Source organism: Lactuca virosa, chromosome 5 (assembly GCF_052849685.1).
Source record: "Lactuca virosa cultivar CGN04683 chromosome 5, Lactuca_virosa_CGN04683_v6, whole genome shotgun sequence".
Lineage (NCBI taxonomy): Eukaryota > Viridiplantae > Streptophyta > Magnoliopsida > Asterales > Asteraceae > Lactuca > Lactuca virosa.
The window spans coordinates 388,106,426-388,120,914 of record NC_136430.1 but is presented as its reverse complement, the minus strand read 5'-3'; the positions used below and the strand labels follow the sequence as shown (position 1 = coordinate 388,120,914).

The 14,489-nt window shown below is 32.4% G+C and overlaps 1 protein-coding gene across 1 annotated transcript; it reads right to left on the bottom strand.

The window, feature by feature from the left end:
- Nucleotides 1–11,355: 11,355 nt before the first annotated feature.
- LOC145113757 (uncharacterized) lies at nt 11,356–12,226 on the bottom strand. Its single transcript, XM_079049804.1, has 3 exons — nt 11,661–12,226; nt 11,447–11,585; nt 11,356–11,379 (listed from the first exon to the last, which is right to left on the bottom strand). The coding sequence occupies exons 1-3, from the start codon at nt 12,224–12,226 to the stop codon at nt 11,356–11,358; spliced, it is 729 nt and encodes a 242-aa protein (XP_078905930.1).
- Nucleotides 12,227–14,489: the final 2,263 nt, after the last annotated feature.

The following is a 14,489-nucleotide window of genomic DNA, read 5'->3' as shown; positions in this document are numbered from 1 at the left end:
TTCACAAAGTAAGGATCATAGACAAACATAGAGTGCATACTTGGTGTATGGCAAAGCTATTGTTTAAGAAAAACATAGTGTACATGCTTGGAGCATGGGACAACTAGTGTTTTTAATTCAAGTATAAAGTTGATAAAACCGAAACAATGAATAATGAGTAATCAGTATGGTGATAAATAAAAGTGTTTATTTATATTCATAGGGTTTGATACCATATTTGATTCATTTATTCTTGTGTTTCACTTTGCATGTTTTGACTTCCAGAATAACTAAGTCGCTCTTCCTGAATGATTAAGTTATTCAAACTATCCACAGTCGGTCATATGTTGGAAGTAGATATGAATCAAGACTGTCATGGGTTGGCTTGTAGAGGTCTAAGATGTTGGACAAAGCGGTGCTACAAAACTCATGAGTGCTCATAAGTTCTGAGTATTGGATTCAACCCACGCTCATTTGAATCACTTCATGGATTTTATCATGAGTGATCATGAGACGATAATATCTTATATTCTTAAAACCTAGATATATGAGTTGTTACTATGAGTTGGTTATACATTGATTGCACGAAAACGCATTGGTAACTCAATGTTATAAAACGTGCCTTTGTGTATGATTCAACAAGTAGTAGAACAAGCCATATGAGTCGAAGTTTATCCATTCCTTTTACCTTCGGGATAAAAGCGATATCTGTGGGCCCCTCGATGATTTAGCGATGACACATGTGAGTGCTTGGCCAAGCCAGGACTGATTTGATTTGTTCAATCAGTCAGTCATCATAAATCGGAAATCGGGAAACAACAAATGGACAGAGAGAACGATTATAATCCATGTCTCAGTCCATATGATATCTAGAATGGAGGAATATATGATCCCTTATCTAATGGACAAGTCATTAACAAGGTCAGAGTTCGACAGCGGCTTTAAGAGTTACGATTGCCAGTTAGGTTTTGAAGTCATACTCAATAATAGTTTTAGACTTATCCAAGTGGGAGACTGTTGGATTAATGTCTAAGTCCATAACTATATTTGGTATGTACTTGACCCGACCGGGCATGGTCCATTTGGGTTGCACTTCATCGGCGCAATTTATATGGATAGTCTTTTGAGAATAGTATATTTATGATTTATATTAATATATTATAAGTTCTAATATATTAATATGGAATCATATTATTTAATTAGTATTGATCAAGAATTAATTTAGAATTAATTAAGTGATCAAAAAGAACTAATTAAATATGGACTCTTATATATATGGAATGGGCCAAGTTCATTTAGGTTGGGCTAAGCTTTCATGGATGGTCCATGGAGCTTTTAACCCATGGATCCTATGTAAATGAAAGGTCATGGGTATTAGGGTTTACATGGATGTAACCCTAATCCTCCATAATATATAAAGGGGTCCTTGGCTCACAAAATTGGGACAAGTGTGTGAAAATAAGAGTGGGCCAATTTTAGTGTGCATACATATTCTCTCAAGTTCTTCCAAGGTGTTTTGGTGATTTGTGATTCCATTTGAGGCTTCCACACTATTGGGGCTAAGCTCTTAAAGCTTGAAGACATCAAGCTACATCAAAAGGTATGTCATCTAACTAGAACTTTGTAGTATAGGTGCTTCATAATATGCTAGTTAGGATGAAACCTTGGAATAGTTAATATTTGCATGTATAATAGAGAAAACATAGATCCAAGGTTTATAGGGTTGCATGTACACCATAGGAGTGTTAGAATGCTCAAAACCCAACATAACTTACATAAATATAATGTTTTAATTTTACAATAACTATATATTGTAGATGATATTAATTGTTAAAGAAGAGTAAATGTTGTAATGTAATTTCTTTGAATTTTACCACCTAATTTTTAGTAAATATTTTTTAATTTATACCACCTAATGTAATATAAACAGTATGGTTTTGTAAAATGGAAATGTTCATTACCACAATCTCAGGTTACTCCACATCGAATATTATACGCTTGCATCATTTATGAAAACCACAATCTCAGGTTACTCCACATCGATTTTAAAAGAAAACTATTAGCAAATAATAGTAAAATAGGATTACATAGAGATTAAAACGACCATCGCCGGCTCTGGTATTTCCCATTCAGATGCAAGGGGAACAACGTTCACATTTCTAGTCTGGTATGTAGTTCAAAACACATCAGCAAGATAATATATTTGAACCATATCAGTTAATTCCGTGTTTTTTGTATAACGTGCTGCAGCAATAGCATGACCACATGTTATACCCAGACTGCGCCATTTCCCACAAGAACATGTGTGTCGATTAAGATCTACAACACACCTTTTTTGTTGATCAAAAACTTGGAAAATATCAGAGGGGAACGGAGACGGGATCTCAGGTGGAATTTTAGTTGCTTTCCATCGTAGAGACTTTTGCATCCTCCTGTGAAGGACCATCTCTGCGTAAGGGGTGAATACGGTGTTCAACATCCCTGAAAAGTAAAAGGAAAATCAATTATGGATATTTTAATGGTTTATATAAACTTTCTAAATTACCTCCCACGACACTGCGTTCTGCAAACGTCTATTGGATGTACTGAACAATTGCATCAATTAGCGTTATTATCGGTACATTGCGTTCAGTAACCGATAACACCAATAGGAATTCTGGAATATTAATGTTTAGTACATTCCAACGCATATTAGGGGAATAGGCCCGTGCCCATTTCGTTTTTCCGATGTTGGCAAGAACCTCACGTGCAACATGACTTAACTTAGAAAATGATTTTTCAAAATCTTGCGTGGTATACGTTTTGCATGCACGGAAGAACAAGTAGTCTAAATTTGTGCTTTGACCAATTCTTAAGCAAGAGTAAATCAAAACACTCTTATACGAATAACCATGATAAGCCTCAGGGAATACCTGACCCACAAAAGAAGAAATGGTATCGTCCATATTGGTTATGAACGCAACTTCCCTACCCTCTCCGATAGCATCCTTCAACCTCATAAGGAACCAACCTCATAAGGAACCAAGTGCAGGAGTTAACATTATTTGCCACCCAGATACCAAATGTTATTGGCATAGTGTTGTTGTTTCCATCCATAGCAACTGCTATGAACATTAAATTAAGATACTCTCCTCGAATATGAACACTGCCTATGAAGATGACCGGAAGCATGCATCCTAAGAATGCGTTGATCTATTTCATAGTTAGTACAACACAATTATTAGTTTTCAAACTAATTTAAATCTTTTTAGCACAAAAAATAAACAAATCGAAAGTACATTACCACACATCGAATAGCGACAAAACATAGTTCAAACCGATCCAAAACATCGGTTTTGATGAAAGTGTAAATATGGGGATTTGTATGCTGAATGTTGTGGAGGTAAACAGGCAAGTTGGTTTAGCTTTCTTCATTGTCATTGTATAAGAAACTCAACTTTAATGTTGACGAGTTAAACAGTAATTTAGTGATAAACCTTTCCATAAATCACTTCAAAAGCTATTAAAAGGAATAAAGTAGTAGTCAAATGCTAGTAAACAGTAGCCAATGGCTATAACACAGTAGTGGTAGTCAAATGCTAGTAGACAGTAGTCAATGGTTGTAACACAGTAGTCAAATTACAATGATGTGTCCGAAATTCACTGTACGATAAGACAAGACATAAACTAGTAGTCAAATGCTAGTAGACAGTAGTCAATGCCTGTAACACAGTAGTCAAATTATAATCATGCTTATGATAAAATAACATTTTTAAGTCTGATTTTCAAGTTTTATATGTTGGTTACGTACTTTTTACATAGTTTGTCGTCGGAAAATATCCATATTTCAAATCCGATATCGTTACCACATTGGTTTTACCTTCCAAAGTATGCTTCGTGCTGTTAAAAACGACATTAAATAACATAAGTTGCCATTTTTCGCTTACCATAAAAGTATGTTTTTAAGTCTGATTTTCATATTTTATATGTTGGTTACGTTCTTTGTACATAGTTGTTCGTCAGAAAATATCCGGATTTGAAAAGCAATTAGAATTACAAATAAACATAACGTTACTAATAAACATAACATAAAACTGAAAGGAAATTAGAACTACAAGTAAACATAACATTACTAATAAACATAACATAAAACTGAATGGAAATTTGAATTACAAATAAAAATAACATTAATAAAAAGATAACATAAAAACTGAAAGGAAATTATAATTACAAATAAACATAACATTAATAATAAAGATAACTTAGCATATTACTAACGTGCAAATGGTGGTAAGACGACCATATTTTCAACTGGTATTTCCCAATGTAGAAGGATTGGAATAGGATTAACCGCCTAAGCTTGGAATGCATTTCGATACACCGCAGAAGTCAACTTATAATTTACCAGTTGTTATATTTCTTCAACTGTAAGCCTTCTTAGCGATTCTATACCATGTTCACAGGGTATGCCGCATTTTTGCCAATTGCCGCAAGTACAAATACCACGTTCAACTTGTACCGTTTCTATGGTTAAATTTAAACTCACTTCAAGTTTGTCACTACCAATTTGTGTAACCTCATAACCATTAGACTGGTTCATTCTTCTTTCAAGCACGTGTTGTGCATAAGGGGTAAGATGACCATGCATTCCCTCTGTGAAATTATTTGAGTTACAATCAAATAGGGGGTATATTAAGGTAAAAGTTAAATAACAAATATTTATTACCTCCGAATGCAGCTCGATAGCCGTACACTGTTTGTATCGACTGATGGACCACTTCAATGATTGACGTTATTGGTAACTCGTGTGTGTTTGTTGTTATCCAATTCAATCCAATAATGCTGATATATTTCACATTGAAACGGACTTTAGGAAAAAAGGCTCGAGCCCATTTTGCAATTGCAATATTTTCAAAAGCCAACGAAGATCATTCCCATTAACCTCATTTGTTAATTTGTTCAAACAAACATAAAATTCAGACACACTATTAGTTTTGCATGTCTTCCAGAACAACTGTTCCACAACGGTACTTCCTGTGGAAGCCCTAACTTTATCGGCTATATTTTTACAACAATACCCATGATATGAATCTGGGTATACTCGCTGAATGGTGTAGTCTATGGAATAAGACATATGGCTTATGAAACCAACTTCAATAGTGTCACCTAAGCATTCTTTTAACCTTGTCATGAACCAAATCCAAGCCTCGTCATAGTCTATGCTTCCCAAAGCGAATGTTATGATCAAGGGTTCATGATTACCATCCAAAGCAAGAGCAACATACATTGTCGTTATGTTGGCCCCAATAAGGGGTACATGACCAACAAATATTGTTGGTATCATGGATGTGAGAAAGGTAGTAATCTGTAAGAAACGATACCAACATTAGGAAAATATGAACTTGAAATAAATAATAACTTAGTATAGAGAAGGACATACCACACATCCCAATGTGACAAATCAAAATTGAAACCGGTCTCTCATATCTTTCTTAATGATTGTGAAAGAGTTACGATTTGTTCTTTCAAGATTATGAAAGTATATTGGTAGGTTTGAAAAACTTTTTTTGTATACCTCATTGAATCCACTCATTTTGCCAATTGGTATGTTCAATGAATATGGTGTCCACTATAAATGGATTTCATTTCAAATTGAATGCAGGGGTAAGTATTCGTTTTTAGATTAGTCTTTTCGAAATAAGAATACATTATGCAGGTTAGAAAGTAGTCAAAGTATGTAAAACAGTAGTCAAATAATGTTAAATGCTAGTAGACAGTAGTCAATACTTATAAAATAGTAGTCAAATTACAATCATGTGTCTGAAATTCACTGTACGATAAGACAACACATAAACTAGTAGTCAAATGCTAGTAGATAGTAGTCAATACCTATTACACGGTACTCAAATTACAATCATATGTCCGAAATTCACTGTACGATAAGACAACACATAAACTAGTAGTCAAATGCTAGTAGACAGTAGTCAATACTTATAAAATAGTAGTCTAATGGTAGTATATAATTGAAGATATATTTATCTGTCAACGCTAATAAAAATTTACTTCTCATAAACCAAAGAAATGACAATTTGCAATTGTGTGGCTCAAGGTATTATAAGGACCTCAAGAACTACCAACAACCCTGGACGGTTATTTTACGCTTGTCCTAAAGAGGTATTTGGGTTGTCCTATAATTATTTATATTATAATTTTTTAGTGAATATTTACACAATATACATAATTTTTTTGATATTTATTTATCAGCCACCACAGTCTGGGTTTATTTGTTGGGTGGATGATGCAAAAGACAATAATTCGTTGATAATTTCTACCTTAGCTCGATCGAAGAAGAAGCTTCAAAGTAAAATACTGCATTTGAAGATAGCATTACTTTGTAGTTGGATTTTCTTTTTGTGTGTTGTTGTCTACAAGTTGTAAAATGTAAAATGTAATGTATGTTATTGTTTGTAATGGTTTACGTTTCCATCTATGGTAACTTGTTGTGCTATCCTTTTCATATTGTTTTTTACAAGTTGTAATATATTTTTTTCTTATTTCGTTTAACTGTAGAACACATGTTGTTTACAAATAAAATTGTCAAAATTAGCAGGCATGTTGTTTGACTTGTAACATTTTTAATTTTACATCTTTTTTTGTCCGGTAATAACCTCGACCTATTTCATAATGTAATGTATGTTATTATTTGTAATGGTTTGTGTTTCCATCTATGGTAACTTGTTGTGCTATCCTTTTAATATTGTTTTGTACAAGTTGTAATCTATTCTTTTTGCTGATTTTGTTTAGCATGCAGAAACATTGCGTTGAGTAACAGATAAAACAAACATGATTTCTCGAATATCATATATTTATTTCTTCAGATAGAAATTAGACTTAAGGAAGGGAAGTTCTAACATAGATAAGCTCCCTACCGTAGAATTTAAGCTACAAGACAAATTTCATTCGTGATTGGAATATAATTAAAAATACGGTAGATTCTTCATCGCATTCCAAGAATCAACATGGACAAACTCTCTACCGTTAGATTCCAAACAAAATAGCTCTATAGCCGCCAGTACAATTGTTTGTTCTTCGTCATCCGGACGTGCATTTTCGATCTCGCTATGAATTCTATGAAAGTGCTTCACATGTCGTTTCACTTGTAACATTTTTAATTTTACATCTTTTTTGGTCCGGTAATAACCTCGACCCATTTCATAATGAAAAAAGTGAAAGACGCGACTCCAAAAAGAACCAATACGACATTGTGGGGGACCTTGCGGATAAGCTTCGTCTATGATGGTAATCCAAGCACGTATCAGAATGCCTTCTTCTTGGGTTTTCCATGTTAGTGGTAAAATAGGATCCATCTTTTATGATACAAACTAATGTCATATAGCAGAATTGTTATATAGACAATTAAAGAATCTTATAGGGTGCATATAGTACAGACTATTCTGTGAAATGAATTATTTGACATTAAAACACATCATAGGTATCTAGTTTACTGTTGGAAATAAATTACTCATTAAAATACAATTACTTGACATTAAACACATCATACGTATCTAGTTTACAATACAGTACTCATTCAAATACAATTATTTGACATTAACATAATTAGATTTCTAAACATAGGTAAACCAAATACTCTTACAGATTTTTTTTTCCTAACCAACCATTACTAAAAAGCAAAGATACAAATATATTACCTAAAAATTACAAATAAAAGACATACATAGACATATATTCTACCTTAAAATTACTTCAACAAACAAGCATATTATTAAAATACTACTCATCTTCTTCCCACATCGGAAACTCGTAAAGATACTCTTTTTTCATAGCAAGGACTTCCTTTTTTTTCACCAAATAGTACTCACGAAGTTGTAATTCACTCTTTAGCTTTCGAAAAATTTCTTCACTAGAGCGGATCGAACTCTCGGCAGATTGGATTTCTTGCCTAGTAATTATAATCCAATTCCTTTTACGGTCAATATCATCTCAGTAGTTGTCTAGAAGGTTTCGTTGGAAACGATAATCTTCAAAAGCCTTATCCACATCAGCTTTTCTTTGTAACAACATTTTTTTCACTTCCTCATCCATCGTTTCCCCTAATATTGGAAGATCGACGTGGGGAGGGGGATTGGTTGAAACATTATTGGAATTTGACTCCAAAGGATGCTTATTGTTGGACGTAGATGGCCAATTAAATTTTCCCAAGATCCTTTTCATCTGCTCTGATCTTTCTGTCATTTTCACACTACAATTTTTTTTTATTGTTTCTTTGATTTCTGGATTGATAACAAATTTACATTAAATATGATATTAGATAATAGTCAACGGCTATAAGATAGTAGTCAAAACCTATAAAAATAGTCAATCGAATAAAATAGTAGTCAAACACGAATAGACAGTAGTCAAAACCTATAAAAAAGTAGTCAAATAACAATCATGTGTCGAATCTTCATTGTACGATAAGACTACACATGAGGTAGTAGCCAAAGGCTAGTAGACAGTAGTCAAATCCTATAAGAATGAAGTCAAATTAGAATAATGTCTTGGTATGGTATGACAACACCTGATATAGTAGTCAAAAGATATTTGACAGTAGTCAAAACCTATAAAAAAAGTAGTTAAATTGTCAATTATATATAGAGACTTAAATGTATGCGTCTGAGATTTACAAATCATATATTAGTGGTTAATCTATAACCATCATACACATACAATCATGTCCGTCTCTCAAGAAAAATGGTGGTTGATGCCACAAGAGAAGCGATTACAAATGTTAATAAAATAATAAGAGATCAAGAACGAGATTAAAGGCGTTGAAGAAGATTGGAAACGGTTGGATAACTTACAAGCCAATATTTGGTCTAAAATGAGGTCGGTTCAAGACAATGAATGCGACATAAAAACTGCAAGGGTTTGGGTACGAGATGCAATAGACTACGCCAACAAAGAAGAGGTTAAAATGAAAAAGATTCTCAAAAACATACAAAAAAATTACGACCGGGTGATTCAAGAAAAAGCAAATTTTCCAAATGATTTTCCAGATGTTTGAATTTAATAATTATTGATTAATCATGTAGTAAGTTTATGCATTATTTATGAGTTTATCTATGTAATAAGTTTTATATTTGCTTGTGTATTATGATTAATCTATATAATGTGTACTATTCTCTTGCTAGTTTGTTTATGTTTAATAATTAGGGGACATTTTGCTAACCAATCATGACAAAGTACACATTGAATGTCACTAAAAACATACAACTCGGACTAACTTAAAATCGCCTATGTAGAAGATCCATAATATATCATGGCCATCCTATAGCGAAACTGAGTAGCACCAACAACAGGTGTCATCGATATACCAATCGGTCGACCTGAAACAAGCTGCTCCATGAACATCAGCATAAATACACCGCACTCTCCAAACATCCCTACTTGTTGGGGCACGTCCATAACATCCGTAACAGTGAAACCCATGTGGAACAGGCAAACCCATGTGGTTCCAATAGCCAATTTCGAGCAGAATGCGGTCCATAAGCTCTTCAAACCGCACAAAATCAATAATCTTCACGGTGCCAAATAATCGGAAGCTGTCGTACAAATTCAACGACAGCGTGTCCATCCATAACACGCCAAATACCCAATGATGTGGGTTGATGCATATTGGAAAATAAACCTGTTTTAACACACAATCGTTGCAATTAATTATAGCATTTAATTAGTGTAATATAACAATTAAAGTGACTGATAATATATATACATATATATATATATATATATATATATATATATATATATATTATTTCTTTACTTACGTGGTCAACTTCTAGCCAAGATTTACATCCATCCAATGGGTCAAACGGATTTCCCATTGCACTTCCTGCCCACCGGAACATCTCAAATGCACCAAAAAATGACGATGGCATGATTGTCCATCGAGCATCGTTCGGTCTCCGCTCATTCAAAAACCTTCCCTATATGTCAACATGTTGCATTTAAATTTAATTTAAACATAAGTAGCTTATTAAATTATTTAAATATTAAATATAAAGGAATATCTTCATACCGATTCATCTAAAAATCCCAAGTCACTTGCATAAAAAAGCAGATCCCAAAACTTTGTTTCCATTTTTTCATTGTATAACCGATGTTTCAAAAAAAACAGCCGGTTTGTTTCCCATGTATACAGTAGGGGCGTTACAACCCGGATTCACATACGGCTCCAATAAAAGTGTCGGGGTATCGCTGACAAATACGGGGGGTGGTGGTTCGTTGTGTATTACCCCACTTGTACGATATCGGGGGCATTTTGAACCTACATTATATACGTAGTCAATAACTATCCATATAATAATAAAATTATAGTAAATATGATTTTTAACATACTTACCGAAACGTATGGGGAGCTAAGATATTGAGAAGGTTTCAATTGCCTAACCGGGCGACTTTCTTTCACAATAGGAGGCCCGGGTATATGATTTTCCGCATCCACAATCCCGCTAGCAACAACCTTCTTTTTCTTTTTCTTCTACAAAAAAAATATTAATTTTTTTAATATAATTTAATAAAATAAAAAGTTTAATATACAAAAAAAAATTTATAACCTCCTTCACGATTTGTATTTGTTTTCTAGAATCAAACAATGGTGGATTATCAACATCATCATCCTCGTTTACTCGATTTGATTTCTGTGGACTACCAACCATATTCTCATTCCCCTACATTTAAATAAAAAATAATTAATAAAAAGCTTGGTTAAAAAATTAATTAATACATCATATTTATTCAAATTGATAGTAATACCTCAAAAGCTTCGTTAAAAAATTCTTCCAAGTCACCATCGTCTCGAGTTCCACCTTTATTTTTCAATCCTCGGATTTCTTCCTCCAAAGATTGAAGTCTTGCCATTATTTTCGCGCGGTTTTTTTGTTAATTCCCACCGTATGAGTTCCCTCGATAGACTTGGAAGATTGGCTGTTTCCACAGAATGGATCAGACGAAGATGCCCCATACATAAATTATTTCATATGTCAATAATAGTTAAAAAATTTATTATACTAGATTCTGCTTTTACAAATTTACTTACATCATTTCTAAAGTTGTAGCGTACAAAAGAAGGAACTTCAGACGATTCACAATTCAGACTAGTAATATATGAAAAATAATGTGGAGTAGAGGACTCGGCATCTGAGGCAATCATCTTTTTTTTGGGTTGATGCGCCTCGTCCTGATCAACATCGAAAACATCACAAACTTTCGCCCAAGTTAACCTCCTAATATGAAACCAGCGCAATATACGAGGATATAAATAATTGTGTCGTATCGCAGCATTTCCCCGAATTACTGGGAACATTTCCCATATCCATATCTTGTAATAAATATACATTAATTTATAAGTGTTAGCACTAACTAAAATTATCAAAAAAATAAAAACCGATAAATTATTAAACATATTTTTTTAATTACTTAAATATACCTTCAAAGGAATAACAAAACCTGATAGTGTGTACACAATCGCTTTTGTTGGATGGTTGGACATATGATCCTCAAATTTCTTAAACATACCCGACAATCTAGGGTATGTTTTCGTCCATAGATAACTCCCCCACGAGAACCTATATTATAAGAAAAAATATTAGTTAAACGTATAAAAATTAGTATTTTATTATAAATATTAAATTGACAAATACCTATTCCATTGATCCAGGTTCTCCACCACCCACAAAAATTCCTTGGTGACTTTATCATTAAGCTCTTTTCCCAAAAAACCTTGATTGAGGATATATAGCAAAATGGCACGGACACCGTCGTGAGCCGATATATCATTGAACCATTGATTCAAGATAAGGAGCTCTAAATCTTCTACAAGTAAAGAAGTGTTCGTGCGATATGGGAAGACTCTGGACCGAAATGTATTTTCACCATATCCGTGTTTATACATGGTTGAAAATTCGATCCTTGATGTAGGACACCGGCCCATGTAAAGTCCGGTCACAAGACAAAACTCCTCTGGCCCAAATGACAGTGTACGTCTAGAAAACCTAAAATATAGACGCTCAGTTACGTCCGTTTCAACAATAGGACGCAACATATGCAGTAACAGCCCATGAATAAGAAGTCTGTCTCCGGACTGAGCTGGTAGGTCCAACAAGTAACCGAAGCTAGTTGTTGAAAAAATATCGCGCACGGGTCCGTTCAAGCCACTCAAAACTTCATGCAATTTATGGCATGAAGCTTTGACAGATAAGTGACCCATCATCGTTTTGTTTGGAAGCTACAAAATTAAATAAGCATTAAGGTTAAATAAAGTTTTATAAAAGAAAAAAAAAGTGATAAACAATTAGGGAAACCACACAATATAAGATTTAATCATTTCATATATTCTATTTACTTTGTATAAAATACCAAAGGAAATTAATTGACAACATTTTTTTGTATTTTCTATACTACTAGTATACCAAATTTAGCATTGTACTTTGAAAATGGTGTGACAATAACATATTTTATAACAAACCCGAAAGTACCAAAATATAATGTTATTTTATCAATACAGTATACTCCAAAGTATCTACACATTATAAACATAAAAACTTCTTCAAATAGATAGTACATTGCTATTGTATGCTATAATCGAGACATAGAAAATAACATCATTTTTAACAACAGGCAAACATTGAATCATAACATACATACAAGGGGATACAATCGTTAAAAATATGTTTAAACAATTTTTTTTTTTGCAGAAAAATAATATATATATATATATATATATATATATATATATATATATATATATATATATATATATATATATATATATATATAAAACCATAGGTTTTAGGAAACCTACGATTTTTTTTTCCAACAAAAAATCATAAGATACATACAAGGGGATACAAATGTTTATTAGTTATAAAATTTTTTTATTAAAAAAATAAAATAAAATAAAAAACCGTATTTTTTGGGAAACCTACGGTGTACAAGTGTTTACTGCACAAACTGTGCGGTAAATGCTTGTACACCGTAGGTTTCCAAAAAACCTACGGTTTCCCTTTTGTTTTGTTTTATAAAAAAAAAATTATACGACTACATAATACATACAGTTCCGATCCTATTGAATCGATTTTTTTTTAAAAAAAACGAAAAAAAAAAAAGAATTTTGTATGGTTCATACGAAACCGTAGGTTTACAAGTCGACACTGCACAATCTATGCATTGGGCAATTGTACACCATAGGTTTCGTATGAAACCTACGGTTTTAATTTTTTTTTTTTTTCAAAAAAAATTTAACCCCATATACAAAACCTACTCCTAATCACAAACACGGTAAAATTTTGATAAAAAGTAGACAAACATGGTTGTTCTTCGGGTGCTCCATTGAGAGAAAAAAGTAGCCACACCAAAAAAACAATAAGAAAAATTACCTAAACCGAAAAAAATTTCATTATATACTTTGGGCTAATGGGCCACGAAAAAGTAAACGGGCCCGTGAAAAAGTAGCCTATTAGAACGAAAGAGTACTTTTCGGCCCAAGACAGTAGTCAACGACGTTGGCCGTAGTCAACCATAAGTTGACTACTCTTTTGTGGGCTATTTTTGCTAAGTTGTATTTTTTTGGCTATTTTTTGATAAGTAATTAACAAATATGGCTAGATTTGTATTTTCCCTTATTTAATTTGCAATAAAATGATTTTATTGCGTCAAATGGAAACTAAATTATTATATTATTTTTTTTCTTTTTATTTTATACCTGCTATAGTAGGTATAATATATCATTTTATATTTTTTTTTAACCTAACTTTCAAATTTTGTTACAATTTTGGTACATACTTTCCAAACTTTTTTTAAGTTCTTTCCAAATTAGTTTTCTTTTTTAAATTCTTTATAAAGTTAGTTTTTCTGTATGAATTATTTTGTTTAAGAAATTTTTTGTAACCTTCTATAAAAAAAATTATAACCTTTTGTTCAATATCTTTAAACTTTTTTATGGCATTTCTTTATAACTTTCTTATAACATTTTAAACTTTTTTGCACCTTCTTTTAAACCTTTTTGAATGTTATTAAAAAATTTACTACCAAGACAATAAATCGAAGGAAACCTTTATAACTAAACACCATAAATAATATACTGAGACACATAAAACCAAATTCGTTAATTGATCTGTTTGAAGATCTAATACAGAAAAAGAATCGATATAAGTTGAATACAAAGTTGGTTTTATAGGTTTGATTTATTGTTTATGTGGGTTTGTTATGTGGGTTTCAATCTATTTGAATATTCGTTCTGTTTTTTACTGTGAAATAATTTTAAAGTGTTTAGGTCATTTTTGATCACTTAACTTTTGGTTTTGTGCTCATTTGGTCACTTAACTCTTTTTAATTTTTAAGAGGTCATCAAACTTTTGACTTTGTGCTCATTTAGTCACTTAACTTTTAGTTTTGTCACTTAACTTTTGGATTTGTGCTCATTTAGTCACCTAACTTTTAAAATTATACTCATTTAGTCACTAAACTTTTAA